Genomic DNA, 17222 nt, shown 5'->3' with positions numbered 1-17222 from the left:
CCCCGGCACGTGACCGATGTGGAGTGGGCCAATTGCCGAAGTGGGGCGTTGCCTGTGGCTTGAATAAAAAGTCCCGCCTCATCCTTGGTCACATGCTCACTACACTACACGTGTGTGTGTGTCTTTCTTTCTACGGTTCCTGCGGATTCTCCGGTAGCTGCAAGAAAGTCTGGCGCCCGGTGTGGTGAGAACGAACGTTGCTTAAACTTAAAAAATTAGTATTGCTTTTTATTTAAATAAGGTTTTGTCCCTCATTGCTTTTCATACGGAAACGAGCCAGAGTCCCGGACTTCCATTTTTTTTGCATTGTTTTTCTAAAAGAAAAAAAAATCCGCTTGCTTTTAAGAGTGGGGTGGCGGGTATCTCGTCCGCTTTGTAACTACACTTTGTATATACGTGGTTTTCACTAGATAGTTCATTAAGGTTTATTATGGGTTTACTGTTCTTATTACTAATTACTTGACTTTGTTTATGGTAGGTACTATTTACTGGGCGGCATATACTGTAAATCAAATTAATTAAATTAAATTAAAAATTCAACAGGGATATCTTGCCGGGATGGGGTGGGTTGGAAAACAATGCCCCTTGGCAAGTTACCAATGTTTCCCCGCCACTGGTGCTTTATGGAGGGATTGTTTTTGATATTGCAATTAAAAAAAAACCTATTACGGATACAATGAAAAGAGATTCGGTTAATTAGAATAGAGTTGGAAGGGACCTTGAAGGTCCGCCAGTCCAAACACCTGCTCAAGCAAGAAACTTTATAGTGCCGTTTGAGACACCTAGTTATCCAGACCTTAAAAACCTCCCGCAACGTCTCGTGTGTGCGTGAACAACACGGGGGAGCAATTTCATTTTTAATGGGGGCAGTTGGAACCTTGTTTAAACGTAGTTAATGGTCTTTTAGGCTGCCTCTGGGTGAGTAGTTCACTTTTTGAATAATATGTGGGGGGGGGGGGTTGGTTAGAGGATTTTAAAAGGATTTTAGAGATGCTTAGGTGGGGCATGGCCCAAAAAAAGGTTGGCAACCACTGGTCTAGTGGCAAGCCGTTCCACTGGTTAATTGTCCTCCCTGTTGGGAAGTTTCTCCTTAATTCCAGGTTGCTTCCCTCCTTGGTTAGTTTCTAACCATTGTTTCTTATACTGCCTTCTGGTGCTTTGGAAAATAAACTGACCTGCTTTTCTTTACAGCAGCCCCCCAGTCCTTTTCTTTAGACGAGCCACACCCAAATCTTGCAAGCAGTCTTCATTAGGCTCTGGGTCTTTATCTTAATTGTTAAATTATCTTAATTGCTCTTTGCAATTTTTCCAAGGTCTCAACCTGCTTCCAATCACGCTTGGCCATGAATTTTAACATCTTTTTTTAATAAACCTGGTTACCAAACCTGGGTGCAGTATTTTTTTTTTTGGGGGGGGGGGGGAGAAGGAAAGCCACCACCACGCATTTTTCCACCAGCCTGAATTGAGCTGAATCTGTCTTCCATTCTTTTCTCTCGCTGCCTGGCTAGCGGGAAATGGGGGGGGGGCTACTTCTGGGTTTACTCTCCCGCGGAAGGAGGGAGGGAGAGTTGCTAGGGAGGAATGGGGTAGGGAATGGGCTCCAGGAGGAGGGGAGGGGACCCAGTCTCTCCCATTGCGAAGTGTGCTTTCGCTGCAGCCATGGAGGGGGTGTTGGGTGTCCACCTCCCACCCCGCACCTAAGGAAACCTTTCCTCTGCTCCCTGCTCAATCCTACCTCAGGTGAGAGGACGATGCAATATCAGAGCTACGCTTCTGACCCGGCGCTGGCCCACAGCTCCTCCAGGCCCTTTTTGCTGAATTGGGGGACGGAGGGGGAAGCCTTGAGCAACTCCCTACTCCTCCATGCCCGTCTTGCTGGGGGGGGGAGGGCACGGGGAAAGCAGCCTTGACGCCTTGAGTGGGAGGGGGCGGGAGAGCAGCCTCGTCTGTAGTCCTGTCTTGCTGGAGGGGGGGGGGAGCAGCCTTGATGCCTTGAGTGGGAGGGGGTGGGAAATCAGACTCAACTCCGTACTCCTCCAGGCCTGTCTTGCTGGAGGGGGGGGGACAGGGGGGGGGGAAGAGAGCAGCCTTGATGCCTTGAGTGGGAGGGGTCAGGAGAGCAGCCTCGAGCAACTCCCTACTCCTCCAGGCCTGTCTTGCTGGGTGGGTGGGGGAGAGCAGCCTCGATGGCTCTGCATGATTGGCTCAGGAATTCTGGGACTTGAAGTCCACAAGTCATAAGAAGAGCTCACTTTGCCTACCCCTATTGTAAACCATCTGCTGAATTCTATTGTTGCATGGCAATATTCATCTTTTCCAGGAGACGCTACTGTTGAGAACCCTAAGGTTGGGCAAACAAGTTAGTCTGAACTTTCGTCTGAAGCATATTCGTGGACCTACAATGACAAAAAGATCAAAGAGAGAAGAGGAGGGGCTCTCTCCAGTGGTGGAGGTGGAGGAGGAACAAGAAGAAGAGGCGACAACGTCTTTTGTTTCTGGTATGGATTTCAGTCCTACCATTGAAATTGGGGTTTGTTTGTTTATTTATTTATTTGATTTCTAGGCCACCCTTCTCTTGAGACTCAGGTTGGCTAACAGCATATTAATGCATAACAATGGAAACATCGAAATTAAATAAAACACTATAAAATAATTGAATAGAACAACCCTGTAAAACATCACTTTTTTATGTATATTAATTGGATTGTTTTATTATTGTTCTTGTATATGTTGTGAGCCGCCCCAGTCCTCGGGGAGGGGCGCTTAAAAATCCAATTAAACCTTAACCTTAAATCCTTAACTTAAAACATATCACAGACAGCCCACCTCGCCCCGAGTCTACAGAGAGGGGCGTCATACAAATCCAATAAAATAAATAAATACAACTCTGTCATATCGCCAACAGCCAGACAATAATAGGGGCTGGAATAAGTAACCAAGTTCATCAACCCCATGCCTGCCGGCATAGATGTGTTTTAGAAGCTCTTCTGGAAGGCCGGGAGAATGGGAGTAGTATGGATCTCTTGGGGGGGGGGGGGAGCTGATTCCATAGGGCAGGGGCAACTACAGAGAAGGCCCTTCCCCTAGGGCCTGCTAGCTGGCATTGTCGGGCTGATGGGACCTGGAGAAGGCCGATCCTGTGGGCCCTAACCGGTCGATGGGATACATGAGACAAGAGATGGTCCCGTAGGTCAGTGATTTTCAACCTTTTTTTCAGCCGCGACACATTTTTTACATTTACAAAATCCTCGGGGAACACCACCAACCAAAATGACACAAAATGACACCCTAAGACACTCTCCTCTCTTTTTCCATCCCTGTCTCCTCCCCACCCTTGTGTATGTGTGTGTGTGTGTGTATACACACTCTTGAACCATTTCCCAAAACAGGTGAGGGCTGGGTTTTTTTCTCTCTTATTCTTTGGGTGCTTTTTATCATATGCTTTAAATCAAGAGTCACTTCTCTCTCTCTTTTGTTTCTCTCTTTCCTCTTATTATCTGTCTCAATCATTTTCTCATTTCTCTTTTTTTCTCCCCTTTTTGCTCATTTCTGTCTCTCCCTTCCTCTCCTTTTCTCTCTCTCTTGCCTTCTTTCTCTCTCACTCTTGCTTTCTCTCTCTTTCTCTCTTTTCTTTCTCTCTTGCTTTCTCTCTCTCACTCTTTCTCTCTCTCTTGCTTTCTTTCTCTCTCTTTTTCACTCTCACTCTCACAGCAAAAAGTTGCGAGACCGGAACATGACCTTCCTTCTTCGCAGCACACCTGACCATGTCTCGCGGCACACTAGTGTGCCACGGCACACTGGTTGAAAAACACTGCCGTAGGTAATCAGGTCGTAAAGCCATGTAGGGCTTTAAAGGTCAACACCAACACTTTGAATTACGTTCAGAGACTAGTTGGCAACCAATGCAGCTCGCGGAGTGATGGCGAAACATGGGAGGCCCATGAGAGCTTGCGCAGCTGCGTTTTGGATCAATTGCAGTCTCCGAACGTTCTTCAGAGGTAGCTCTGGATTGGGTTGATTTGGGAAAGGAAGATGCCCCTTGTTTTATGCTCCTCTGCATGGCAGCATGGCAACCTTTGGGCAAGTCCACCTCTTCCATTGAATAGCCTCTCGTTTCCTTCAGCCCCTTTCCTCAACCCATAGATTGGCATTCTTCAAATTTGGCTCCAGAGTTACCAGGGCTTTTAGCCTTGGTATGGTGAACTCCCAGCCTATATCTTCTCTCAGATCCTGGGAGTGGAGGCAGGGGGGGAGAATAAAATACAAATCTAATAAATAAATAAATAAAATAGAAGAAACCTTTGATGGATCAAGACATTTCATAGGACAGGACTACATCCTGCTTGGCGGTCCCACAGAGTTGGCCTTCTCCAGGTCCCGTCGACTAAACAATGTCGTGTGGCGGGACCCAGGGGAAGAGCCTTCTCTGTGGCAGCCCCGACCCTGTGGAACCAACTCCAACCAGATATCAGAGTTGCCCCCACCCTCCTTGCCTTTCGTAAGCTCCTCAAAACTCACCTATCGACATTGTCTTCTGATTACTTTTAGATTTCTTGATGTTTTATTTCAATGCTTCTTTTGAGTTTCTTTTTTTTTGTCCATTGGTACCATTTTGTCCAGGTTTCATAATAGTCCGATTCTTTTCGATTATTAAGTTCCATTGTCAATCTGTCCATCTCTGCACAGTCGCATATTTTCTTGATGATCTCATTGTCTTCAGGTATTTGCGGATTTTTTCCAGTTCTGTGGAAATATAATCCTTGCAGCTGTTGTAATATGCAAGCTTAAATATTTTACATTTTTAGAATAGGTACCTCTCATAATACCCAGTAGAAAAAACACTGGCGTATATTCTATTTTCGTATTTGTTATTTGACACAACTATTTATTTTTTTCCAATATTTCCTCAGTGGAGTCTGATTTTCATCAAGCAAGCAAACACCACAAGTGTTGGTTATGATCTTTAAAGCCCTTCATGGCATTGGACTAGAATATCTCCGAGACCGCCTCCTGCCGCACGAATCCCAGCGACCGATTAGGCCCCACAGAGTGGGCCTTCTCCGGGTCCCGTCAACTAAACAATGTTGGTTGGCGGGCCCCAGGGGAAGAGCCTTCTCTGTGGCGGCCCCGACTCTCTGGAACCAGCTCCCCCCAGAGATTAGAACTGCCCCTACCCTCCTTGCCTTTCGTAAACTCCTTAAAACCCACCTTTGTCGTCAGGCATGGGGGAACTGAAATATCTCCCCTGGGCCTATACAATTTATGCATGGTATGCTTGTGTGTATGTCTGTTTAATAATGGTAAATTTATTATATTTGTTATAAACTGTTTTTTATTTTGTTGTGAGCCGCCCCGAGTCTACGGAGAGGGGCGGCATACAAATCTAATAAACATAAACACATAAACAAACCTGTTCCTTTACCCTATGATGTGTCTTGTTTCTTTTTCCCTCAGGATCTAAACGCAAACGCAAAATTGAGGGCGAGTCTGCGGAGGCCAGTCCCCAGCGGCCCATTGCCCATCTGGCGTCAAATTGGGAGAATTCTTGTCTTTACCAAGATTCACCTGATAAGCTCACCTCCTCCAGTGATAAAAAATATAATCTAAAGTTAAGTTCCTGGAATATTGATGGCCTCAGGGCCTGGTGGAGAAAGAACGGCTTGCAGGTAAAGATTCCTCCATTTTGTTTTCTTATGGGGATCTTTCCACCTTGGATGGGATGGCAGTGGTTTTTCCTTTGCCCTCCTTCAAAAGCTGGACAGTCAGTATCATAAAAATGCATTTAAGGATCACACATCAGATAGCTTTTATGGTCAATCTTCTGGGTACACAATGGTATATACATTAAAACAAAACTCTGATGGCCACTCTAGAAGGAGAAGAAGCACCCACCAAACACTCACCATCCCTATCTGGACTGGGAGTCACTGCTCACAGTCACTCATGCCCTCATCACCTCGAGGTTCGACTACTGTAATGCTCTCTACATGGGGCTACCTTTGAAAAGTGTTCGGAAACTTCAGATCGTGCAGAATGCAGCTGCGAGAGCAGTCATGGGCTTACCTAGGTATGCCCATGTTTCACCAACACTCCGCAGTCTGCATTGGTTGCCGATCAATTTCCGGTCACAATTCAAAGTGTTGGTTATGACCTTTAAGCCCTTCATGGCATTGGACCAGAATATCTCTGAGACCGCCTTCTGCCGCACGAATCCCAGTGACCGATTAGGTCCCACAGAGTGGGCCTTCTCCGGGTCCCGTCAACTAAACAATGTCGGTTGGCGGGCCCCAGGGGAAGAGCCTTCTCTGTGGCGGGCCCGACTCTCTGGAACTAACTCCCCCCCAGAGATTAGAACTGCCCCTACTCTCCTTGCCTTTCGTAAGCTCCTTAAAACCCACCTTTGTCGTCAGGCATGGGGGAACTGAGACATCTCCCCCGGGCATATACAATTTATGCATGGTATGTTTGTGTGTATGTTTGCTTAGTACATGGGGTTTTTAAAATATTTTAAACTATAATTTAGATTTGTCATGAATTGTTTTATTTTGTTGTGAGCCGCCCCGAGTCTGCGGAGAGGGGCGGCATACAAATCTAAATAATAAATAAAAAAAAATAAATCCCTAGGAAAATAGTTTGGGAGGGGGGAATTGTAAAGATTCAGTCTAACTGGGAGTGATTCTTAATGAAGACCTGTCATGTAATTTTATACACGGCCCTGATTTAATAACGCTAATTAGAGCTAGAAACTCCGTTGATAAGCAACACAATTATAAGTCGGAAAACCACATGCTCACATTGTTCAGCAACCGCAGTTCTGGCTGCCATTGTTAAGTGAGGATCTTATGTGATTGCGACTTCTGACTTCCTACCAGTTTCCCCATTGATTTTGCTTGTCAGAAATTGCGATCGTGTGATCATGGGAAACCACAATGGCTGGAACCTTCAAGGACTATTTGCTAATACCATTCTTTCAGTACCACTGTGAGTTCAAATGGTCACTGAATAAGTATTCATTAAACAAGGACCACGTATATTGGCAACCGTGTGGAAGTTGTCAGAAACACCTCCCCCGGGCATGTTCAATTTATGCATGGTATGTTTGTGGGTGTGTTTGTTAGTAAATGGGGTTCTTTTTAAATCTTTTTAAATATTTTAAATTTATTTGGATTTGTCATGATTTGCTGTATCTTGCTGTGAGCCACCCTGAGTCTGCGGAGAGGGGCGGCATACAAATCTAAATAATAAATAAATAAATAAAGCTGATCTTTCGGGTTTTGCCTAGGGCCATCTTAATTCTATTACTTTATTTGCTTAAATAATAGACAGCTAGCGTTTAACTTGCAACAGTTTGCTCAGTGATGATTTGAAGTTACAACCCGATTGAAAATAGTGACTTATGTCCGATTCCTTATTTACGCCTGTTACAGTATTCCCAAGGTCACATGATCAAAATTTAAAAGCTTGGCATCTGGTTCATATTTATGCCGGTTGCAATGTCCCAGGGTCATGTGATCAACTTTTGTCACATCCTGAGGAGCAAAGTCAATGGAGAAGCCAATTCATTTATCCATGTTACTAACTGAACAACTGCACTGATTCACATAACAGCTGTGACAAGAAAAGGCATAAAATGGGGAAGCCTCTGACTCTTCCAACAGAAACTTTGGGCTCAGTTGTGGTCATAAGTCGAGGACTGTCCATAAATGTAATGATGGAGACAGTATTAAATAGATACACCTGTCCCTTTAACTTCTTGCTTGTTGATTTTACAGCTTTTAAATGTGCTTCAATTTCTGGCTGTGAATTCCACCACACTTGCCCCATTGTGCAAAAGATGCTCTTGGCTCTAAAATAATTAATCTTTGGGGCAATCCTGCTGTTTGAGGAAAGTAGGAAATAAATCACAAATTTACCCTTTGCCAACCTTCTCCATAACCTATGGAACTGAAGGTTTATTTTTTTTATCCATATTAAAAAACACCTTCAGCTGTTCTATCTTAGCATTCTCGAACCTCCGGATCTAACCCACAGCTGTGTGAAGATTGTTTATTGGGAATTCTGAGTGTTTAGGTCTGTACTTCTAGCACATGTCTTGCTTCAGGAGGCTAGACTAAACCAGGGATTTCAAGCCACTGGGCAGCAGTCCACTATCAAGCCATGGTCTTTTTGAAGCCATGCCATGCGAGAGGCAGGCTGGCACCCATGCCTGCGTGTAGCTCCACTCACGCAAATACAGTGTTCCCTCAACTTTCGCAGGGGATGCGTTCTGAGACCATCTGTGAAAGTCGAATTTCCGTGAAGTAGAGATGCGGAAGTAAATACACTATTTTTGGCTATGAACAGTATCACAAGCCTTCCCTTAACAATTTAAACCTCTAAATTACGATTTCCTATTCCCTTAGCAACCATTTAGATTATTACTCACTATGTTTATTTATTAAAGTTTATTTAAAAAATATTTATTAAAGGCAGATGAAAGTTTGGCGACATGACATCATCGGGCGGGGAAAACCTTAGTATAGGGAAAAAACCACGAAGTATTTTTTTAATTAATATTTTTGAAAAAACGTGGTATAGACTTTTCGCGAAGTTCGAACCCGCAAAAATTGAGGGAACACTGTACTTGCATGGCCCAGTTCCCCACTTCCCCTCTCCAGCCAGGCTACGAGTCTGCAAAAGTCTGCTAAACTACAAAACATGCCTGTCAAAATTCAGCTTTCCTGTCACCTATTTGGCTGTTTGTAGGGCACTGTTTGGTTTGGCCCTTCTCCAGATGTGTGAGCTTAGATCCTTAAAGAGATGTTATATATATGATGATATAAGATATGTTTTTTATTACTGTTGTTAGCCGCCCCGAGTCTACGGAGAGGGGCGGCATACAAATCAAATCAATCAATCAATCAATCAAATAAATAAATAAATAAATAAATAAGATCTTCATCCAGCAGAGTTGCCGAACAGGATCCTGGGGGCTGAATCTCGTACATCTGGAAGGGACTGGGAAAGGCTGCTAGTTGCAATTCATTGTAGATCCCTAATGAAAACAATCTCTGCATTGTTAAGGGCCATCAAAAAGCAATTATAAAAATACTGTGGCATAGTAACCAGCGGTGGAGCAGGGAACAAGCAGTTCCCCTTGGAGCTACCAGCAGCCAGCTTGGTTGAAGACTACCAAGGCAATGTTGTTTTTATATCCCCTTCTCTTCAAACAAGCGAAAGAATGCATCTCCTTTGCAGTTGGGTCCACAGCTAATGTTTCCTCACTAGAACAAATGCTAGGAGAATGGTGGGTTTTATCCATCTAATAGCTGTCTTGAGAATAGAACATTGCAAAGGATATTTAGTCTTCCCAAGTCAACCAAAGGTTGGGAAGGATGCTTGTAAAAAAAAAATTCAGACTTTCAGGATGGCTAATTCTCTGAAAAAAAACACGACAGGATCTCCCATCCCCTTTTCCCTTGTGATTTTGCCATTTCATTTTTGTGGCCTCTCTTGTAAGTTGTCTCAAGGACACTGGCCAAAAGGTTTGAGGGGGGGGGGGGGGCGCTACAGTTCTGCTGTTAACTGTCCTCTTTGCAAAGGTCAGCCTAAATGTTATTACTCAATAACTCCTCTACTGATGGTATACAGTGTTCCCTCGATTTTTGCGGGTTCAAACTTCGCGAAACGTCTATACCACGGTTTTTCAAAAATATTAATTAAAAAATACTTCGCGGTTTCCCCCCCCATACCACGGGTTTTCCCGCCCGATGACGTCATATGTCATTGCCAAACTTTTGTCTGCCTTTAAAAAACATTTTTTTTAATAAACTTTAATAAATAAACATGGTGAGTAATAATCTAAATGGTTGCTAAGGGAATGGAAAATTGTAATTTAGGGGTTTAAAGTGTTAAGGGAAGGCTTGGAATACTGTTCATAGCCAAAAATAGTGTATTTACTTCCGCATCACTACTTCACGGAAATTCGACTTTCGCGGGCAGTCTCGGAACGCATCCCCCGCGAAAATCGAGGGAACATTGTACTAATAGTCCTCGACTTACAACCTCAACGGACACCAAAATTTCTCCACTTTCCTTGCCACGGTTATTAAGTGAATCACTGTACAGTAGATGTTAAGTTAGTAACACAGTTGTTAGGCGGACCTGGTTTCCCCCATAGATTTTTCTTGTCAGAAGGTTGCAAAATGAGATCACATGACCCTGGGGCAATGAAACCATCATAAACGTTATAAATCAATTGACAAGTGTCTGAATTTTGATCACATGATCCCTCGACAGATTTTGAAGTAAGTGTGAAAAGCAGTCATAAATGAATGAGCTGGAAGGGGCTTGGAGGTCTTATAACCTAGCCCTCTGCTCAAGCAGGAGAACCTATTCTATTTTGGATAAATCACTTGATTAAACTTTTCTTAAAACTTTAAGATGGATCACCCACGATTTCTGGAGACAAAATGTTCCAGTGCTAAATTGTCCTGACTGAATTTCAAATGATCACTAAGTGAACTATTGTAAGTCAAGGAGTACCTGTTGTAAGAAGTGTAAAATGATGATTTCGGTGAACTGTATTAACTCACTCCTTTTATGTTCCATCCAGTTAGTAACATCACTTAGCAGATTAACCCCTGCTAACCTCTTAGTCCATTTTTACTAAGAGACAACAGCAGTCAAGAGATGTCAGAAATTTATTTTATTACTTTTTATTATTTTATTTTATATTAATTGTATTTCATTTCATTTTATTCCCTGCAGTGGGTCAAGGAAGAGGACCCCGACGTCTTATGCCTACAAGAAACAAAATGCTCGGAAAAACAGCTGCCTCCTGATATTCTGAATTTGGCTGAGTACCCCCATAAATTTTGGGCCTGTTCTAGTGCCAAAGAGGGTTATAGTGGAGTGGCGATGTTGTCGAAGACCAAACCTCTGAATGTCACTTATGGTATAGGTAGGAACTTCTCCATCCTTATTTTAGGATCTTAGTGTTGTGATTCAGCCTGAGGCTCCTCAGGGACCGGCTGGAGCTCTGCCAGATCCATGCCCAGAGGAGGAGGACAGTGAACAGGAGGGGGAGGACCAGGTAGACGGGGGAGAGGAACATCAGGAAGAGGAGGAGGGAGAGCAGCCTGAGACCCCCGGAGGGGGGACTCTCCCCAGCTAGTAGCCTGGATTCATTGGATGAAGACGCACAGGCTATAATAGACATGAGGCAGCGACGTGCAGCTCAAAGACGGGGCCAATTAGAAAGGTATTTCCACCCCTGAATTGGCAACAGCTGGGTTTGGGTGTGGTTCTCCTCAGCAGGGTTGAAAAGGCAGGCCCGCCCTTACAGTCTTGTGGAGAGTTATCAACTGGGAGTCCTGTGACCTTGCTTCGATTCTTGGCATCTCTGATCTTGGCTTGTGGCCTAGAAGTCTGGAAGACTTGGGGGAGGCGTGGGGTTTATTATCTCCAGCGTTGTTTTTGCCAGCAAGAATCCTGTTTTATTGCCTGGCCTTCGTGAAACCTCTGTGAAGCTTCATAGTGTTCCTGTCTGTAAGAACAGTTTTTGTTACCTGTGTTTGCTTTCAATTATATAAACTGCCTTTGCTTTTTACCTCTGGCTACTCTTTTTGGTTGGTGTTGGCGTCTTGGGGGACCCAGACAGAACACTTAGTTCCTCTTAGACTAGTGAATTATCCTATACGAAAGCACAACCAGTGAATCTTTGTTGCCTTGAGGGGAGCAAACCTCTATTCTTTGGGGAGGTGGGAGACAGGAGACAGTATTGTATTGGCAGTTCTGTGTTAGCAAAAACTTCAGAAGAGAAGGATTTAGGGGTAGTGATTTCTGACAGTCTCAAAATGGGTGAGCAGTGTGGTCGGGCGGTAGGAAAAGCAAGTAGGATGCTTGGCTGCGTAGCTAGAGGTATAACAAGCAGAAAGAGGGAGATTGTGATCCCGTTTTTATTCATTCATTCATTCATTCATTTATTTATTTATTTATTAGACTTGTATGCCGCCCCTCTCTGTAGACTCGGGATGGCTCACAACAATATACAATAAATCTATATAGAGCACTGGTGAGACCACATTTGGAATACTGTGTTCAGTTCTGGAGACCTCACCTACAAAAAGATATTGACAAAATTGAACGGGTCCAAAGATGGGCTACAAAAAGGGTGGAAGGTCTTAAGCATAAAACGTATCAGGAAAGACTGAATGAACTCAATCTGTATAGTCTGGAGCAGTGGTTTTCAACCTTTTTTGAGCCACGGCACATTTTTTACATTTACAAAACCATGGGGCACATTGAGGGGAGGGGGGCGGCTAAAAAAAGTTTGGACAAAAAAATTTCTCTCTTCCTTTCGCTCTATTTCTCTCTCACACTTTCTCTCACTCTTTTTTTCTCTCTCCATCCCTTTCTTTCTCTCTTCCTTCTTTCCTCTTTTTTGCTCTTTCCCTCTACCTCCCTCCCTCCCTCTATGTCTTTCTCTCTCCCATCTTCCCTCTCTTTCTTTCTCTCTTTCTTTCTCTTGTTTTCTTTCTCTCTCTGAGCTTCGCGGCACACCTGACCATGTCTTGCGGCACACTGGTTGAAAAACACTGGTCTGGAGGACAGAAGGGAAAGGGGGGACATGATCGAAACATTTAAATACGTCAAAGGATTAAATAAGGTTTCAGGAGGGAAGTGTTTTTGATAGGAAAGTCAACACAAGAACAAGGGGACACAATCTGAAGTTAGTTGGGGGAAAGATCAAAAGCAACATGAGAAAATATTATTTTAATGAAAGAGTAGTAGATCCTTGGAACAAACTTCCAGCAGACATGGTTGGTAAATCCACAGTAACTGAGTTTAAACATGCATGGGATAAACATATATCCATCCTAAGATAAAATACAAAAAATAGTATAAGGGCAGACTAGATGGATCATGAGGTCTTTTTCTGCCATCAGTCTTCTATGTTTCTATTTTTAAGGGTTTGTCTGGGTGAAAAAGCAAGCTCTCCAGATTGCTGCCCAACAAAAGAGCTTTTGCAGGTGAATCACTGCAGTGGTTAAGTTAGTTAAGTGAATTGGGATTCCCCATGGACTTTGCTTGTTGCAAAAGGTGACTCTGGGACACCGTCATAAATGTGAGCCAGTGGCCAAAAGTCTGAATTTGGATCATGGAAATGCTGTAATGGCCGTGTGAAAAGCGGCCATAAGCCATTTTTTCCCCTTCATGTGATCAAAATTCAGACGCATGGCAACTGGTTCGTACTTAACAGCTGTGCTGTGTCCCAAGGTCACGTGATCCTCTTTGCAACCTTCTGACAAAGTCAGAGGAGAAGCCGGGTTCACTTAATAAACCAGTTACTAACTTACCAACTGCAGTGATTCACCTAACAAATGTAGCCAACAAATATCTCAGTTAATAGCAATTTTGTGCTCAATTTTGGTCCTAACATCCAAGATTATTTACAGTGGGAAGCCAGGGAGTTCTCAGTTAGTTAGTTAGTTAGTTAATTTCTTTATAGTTTGTGTTGGAAGGGACCCTGTGGGTTTTCTAATCCAATGTCCTGCTGGTGCAGGAGACCCTATACTTGTATGCCGGAGTGTTGTTTCTCCAACACTCCGCAGTCTGCATTGGTTGCCGATCAGTTTCCGGTCACAATTCAAAGTGTTGGTTATGATCTATAAAGCCCTTCATGGCACCGGGCCAGAATATCTCAGGGACCGCCTTCTGCCGCACGAATCCCAGCGACCAGTTAGGTACCACAGAGTGGGTCTTCTCCGGGTCCCGTCAACCAAACAATGTCGCTTAGCGGGGCCCAGGGGAAGAGCCTTCTCTGTGGCGGCCCCGACCCTCTGGAACCAACTCCTCCCAGAGATTAGAATTGCCCCCACCCTCCTTGCCTTTCGTAAGCTGCATAAAACCCACCTCTGCCGCCAGGCATGGGGGAAGTAAGATACACTTTCCCCCTAGGCCTTAACAATTTTATGTATGGTATGTTTGTATGTGTGATTGGTCTTTATATAATGGGTTTTTAACTGCTTTTTTAGTATTGGATTTTGTTGTACTGTTTTACTGCTGTTGTTAGCCGCCCCGAGTCTGCGGAGAGGGGCGGCATACAAATCCAATAATAATAATAATAATAATAATAATAATAATAATAATAATAATAATATACCATCCCAGACATGGCAGTCCAGTCTCCTTTTGAAGGTCTCCAGTGTTGGGTCATTCACAACTTCCGCAGTCAGGCCATTCCACTGGTTGATCTCTCTCACCGTCAGAAAGTTCTTCCTTATTTCTAGGTGGAATCTCTCCTTGGTCAGTTTCCATCCATTGCTCCTTGTCTGATGCTTTGGAAACAGTATGACCTCCTCCTCACTGCAGCAGCCCCTCAAGTATTTGAAGACTGCTATCATGTCCCCCTTGGACCTCCTTTTTAGACTATCCGTGCACAGTTCTTGCAACCTTTCCTCATATGTTTTGGTTTCTAGTCCCTTTATCATTCTGGTTGCTCTCTTCTGTACTTTTTCCAGAGTTTCAATATCTTTTTTGTAGCGTGAAGCCCAAAACATAGAAACATAGAAGTCTGACGGCAGAAAAAGACCTCATGGTCCATCTAGTCTGCCCTTATACTATTTTCTGTATTTTATCTTAGGATGGATATATGTTTATCCCAGGCATGTTTAAATTCAGTTACTGTGGATTTATCTACCACGTCTGCTGGAAGTTTGTTCCAAGGATCTACTACTCTTTCAGTAAAATAATATTTTCTCATGTTGCTTTTGATCTTTCCCCCAACTAACTTCAGATTGTGTCCCCTTGTTCTTGTGTTCACTTTCCTTTTAAAAACACTTCCCTCCTGGACCTTATTTAACCCTTTAATATATTTAAATGTTTCAATCATGCCCCCCCTTTTCCTTCTGTCCTCCAGACTATACAGATTGAGTTCATTAAGTCTTTCCTGATACGTTTTATGCTTAAGACCTTCCACCATTCTTGTAGTCCGTCTTTGGACCCGTTCAATTTTGTCAATATCTTTTTGTAGGTGAGGTCTCCAGAACTGAACACAGTATTCCAAATGTGGTCTCACCAGCATTCTATATAGCAGGATCATAATCTCCCTCTTCCTGCTTGTTATACCTCTAGCTATGCAGCCAAGCATCCTACTTGCTTTCCCTACCGCCTGACTGCACTGTTCACCCATTTTGAGACTGTCAGAAATCACTACCCTTAAATCCTTTTCTTCTGAAGTATTTGCTAACAAAATTGAATACAGTACTCTTAGTTAGTTAGCTAGTTTGATTGATTGATTGATTGATTTCTATGCCACCCTTCTTCTGAGACGCAGGACGGCTTACAACATGTTAGAAATCTAAATAAAATTACATTCTAAAAAAACCCCGTTAAAAATTAGACAAACAAGTTCTTACTTCATACACCCTACCTTCATTCATTGGGCGGAGCAAGATATCAAAGTATCAATGGCCCCAAGCCTGCCAACAGAGGTGGGTCTTTAGAGCTTTACAGAAGGCAGGGAGAGTTGGGGAGGGGAGTATGAATCTCTGGGGGAGTTTGTTCCATAGAGCCGGGGCCGCCACAGAGAAGGCTTTTGATGGCACCCGACTGGAAAAGCTGGAATGTGTTTTCCTATGATGGCGCTTGTTCAAAACTAACATTTTCTTTGGTCTCTCTTCTGCAATGTTGCTACAGGAAGCGAGGAGTTTGACAAGGAGGGCCGGGTGATCACAGCAGAGTTCATTTCCTATTTCCTTATTACGGCCTACGTGCCCAATGCCGGTCGTAAATTGGTGCGCCTGGACTACCGCCAACGTTGGGATGAGGCCTTTCGCTCCTACTTGGAAGGTCTAGCTGCCCGTAAGCATCTGATTTTGTGTGGAGATCTCAATGTAGCCCACCAGGAAATAGACCTGAAGAACCCCAAGGGGAATAAGAAGAATGCGGGATTCACCCCCGAGGAGCGAGCTGGTTTCAGCCAATTATTGGAGGCTGGCTTCGTGGATACTTTCCGACATCTCTACCCTGAAACCCGCTATGCTTATACTTTCTGGACATATATGATGAATGCACGGGCTAAGAATGTGGGATGGCGGCTTGATTACTTTGTAGTCTCCAGGGGGTTACTGGAAGGGTTGTGTGACAGCAAGATCCGCTCCTTGGCCTTGGGGAGTGACCATTGCCCCATCACCCTCTTTATAGCTGTGTAACAAATGCAAAGACCCAACCCCTAATGTAGCTTGAGTGGGAAAAGAAAACCTATAATCATGTCTATATGACTACTCAACCCTAATTTTAGAGCAGTGGTTTTCAACCACGGCAGCTTTCAGACTTGTGGACTCTCAGGATTCTAGGTGGCTCTGGGAGTGGAAGTCCACACGTCACCAAGGTTGAGAAACACTGCTCCAAAGTCAGGATCTCAATCCTTTTCCATTTTTTAGTCCCATTCCAAGATGATAATAGGGTTCCACAATGTTTTTAAAAGGGATATATTTATATATATGGCTACTTTGAGGTTAAAGTGGTCTTGCTTTGATATTCTTTGCCTGCTCAAGTTAACAAAAAATGGTGGCTTAAAAAGTGGGACGAGCAGGATGGGTGCAATCTACTAAAAACACCCATTGATTCCTGAGCGTCATACTGGAGTCTTTGCAAAAAAATTTAATTTTTTTTTAAAAAACAAGTGGGAGCCTTTCTTTTATTCTCCAGATGTTTGTTATCTTCCTATTGCCCCTCATGAAAAAAGTAGCCATCTTTTTTTCTCTCTTAATGCTTTGATAAGCATGTAATTCATTAAGACTATTTCACGGAAAAAAACGTAGCTTCAATAAAATATAAATTGATCAAGCGGTCTCGTTTTCTATTCCGGAATGCTGCCCATTAACAATTTCAATGTGGTCTTTTAAGCAATGACTTCCTTTAAACTTTCAACTTTATCTTCACCTGATGGTACAATTGGGTGGAGGAATTTTCCCCCTGTTGGTTTCACACTGACTTTAACAATTACATATTCTATTCTTTGCAACTCTTATTTCCAATAATGGAAAGATTTCTGTTCATCTATTTGCTTAAAGGTAAACCTTTCCAGTCGTGTCCGACTCCATTGGGTGGTGGCCATATCAGTTTCCTAGATTGGAAGCCAGCATTGTCCAAAAATGTTTCCCTGGTCTCGTAGCCAGCATGATTATACACAAAACAGCACTGAATACTGAGCGGTACTTTATCTCTTTGCATTT

At 43.6% G+C, this 17222-nt stretch overlaps 1 protein-coding gene across 2 annotated transcripts; it reads left to right on the top strand.

Annotated features, from left to right (window-relative positions):
- Window positions 1-15: 15 nt before the first annotated feature.
- Window positions 16-16833, top strand: APEX1 (apurinic/apyrimidinic endodeoxyribonuclease 1). 2 transcript variants are annotated; one of them, XM_070766832.1, is made up of 5 exons: window positions 16-184; window positions 2321-2498; window positions 5455-5666; window positions 10750-10942; window positions 15682-16833. In XM_070766832.1, the coding sequence occupies exons 2-5, from the start codon at window positions 2402-2404 to the stop codon at window positions 16194-16196; spliced, it is 1017 nt and encodes a 338-aa protein (XP_070622933.1). In that variant the 5' UTR covers window positions 16-184; window positions 2321-2401; the 3' UTR covers window positions 16197-16833. The 2 variants fall into 2 exon arrangements, with proteins under 2 accessions (XP_070622933.1, XP_070622932.1); XM_070766831.1 differs by having other exon boundaries at window positions 97-179.
- Window positions 16834-17222: the final 389 nt, after the last annotated feature.

The sequence above is a fragment of the Erythrolamprus reginae genome, chromosome Z, assembly GCF_031021105.1.
Source record: "Erythrolamprus reginae isolate rEryReg1 chromosome Z, rEryReg1.hap1, whole genome shotgun sequence".
Lineage (NCBI taxonomy): Eukaryota > Metazoa > Chordata > Lepidosauria > Squamata > Dipsadidae > Erythrolamprus > Erythrolamprus reginae.
This window is presented reverse-complemented; position numbering and strand designations above follow the sequence as displayed.

Coding starts and splice junctions, on each gene's coding strand:
- APEX1 (XM_070766832.1), top strand. CDS start 2,402: ATGACAAAAAGATCAAAGAGAGAAGAGGAGGGGCTCTCTCCAGTGGTG. Junction 2,499..5,454: donor GACAACGTCTTTTGTTTCTG/GTATGGATTTCA, acceptor TTTTTCCCTCAG/GATCTAAACGCAAACGCAAA. Junction 5,667..10,749: donor GGAGAAAGAACGGCTTGCAG/GTAAAGATTCCT, acceptor TATTCCCTGCAG/TGGGTCAAGGAAGAGGACCC.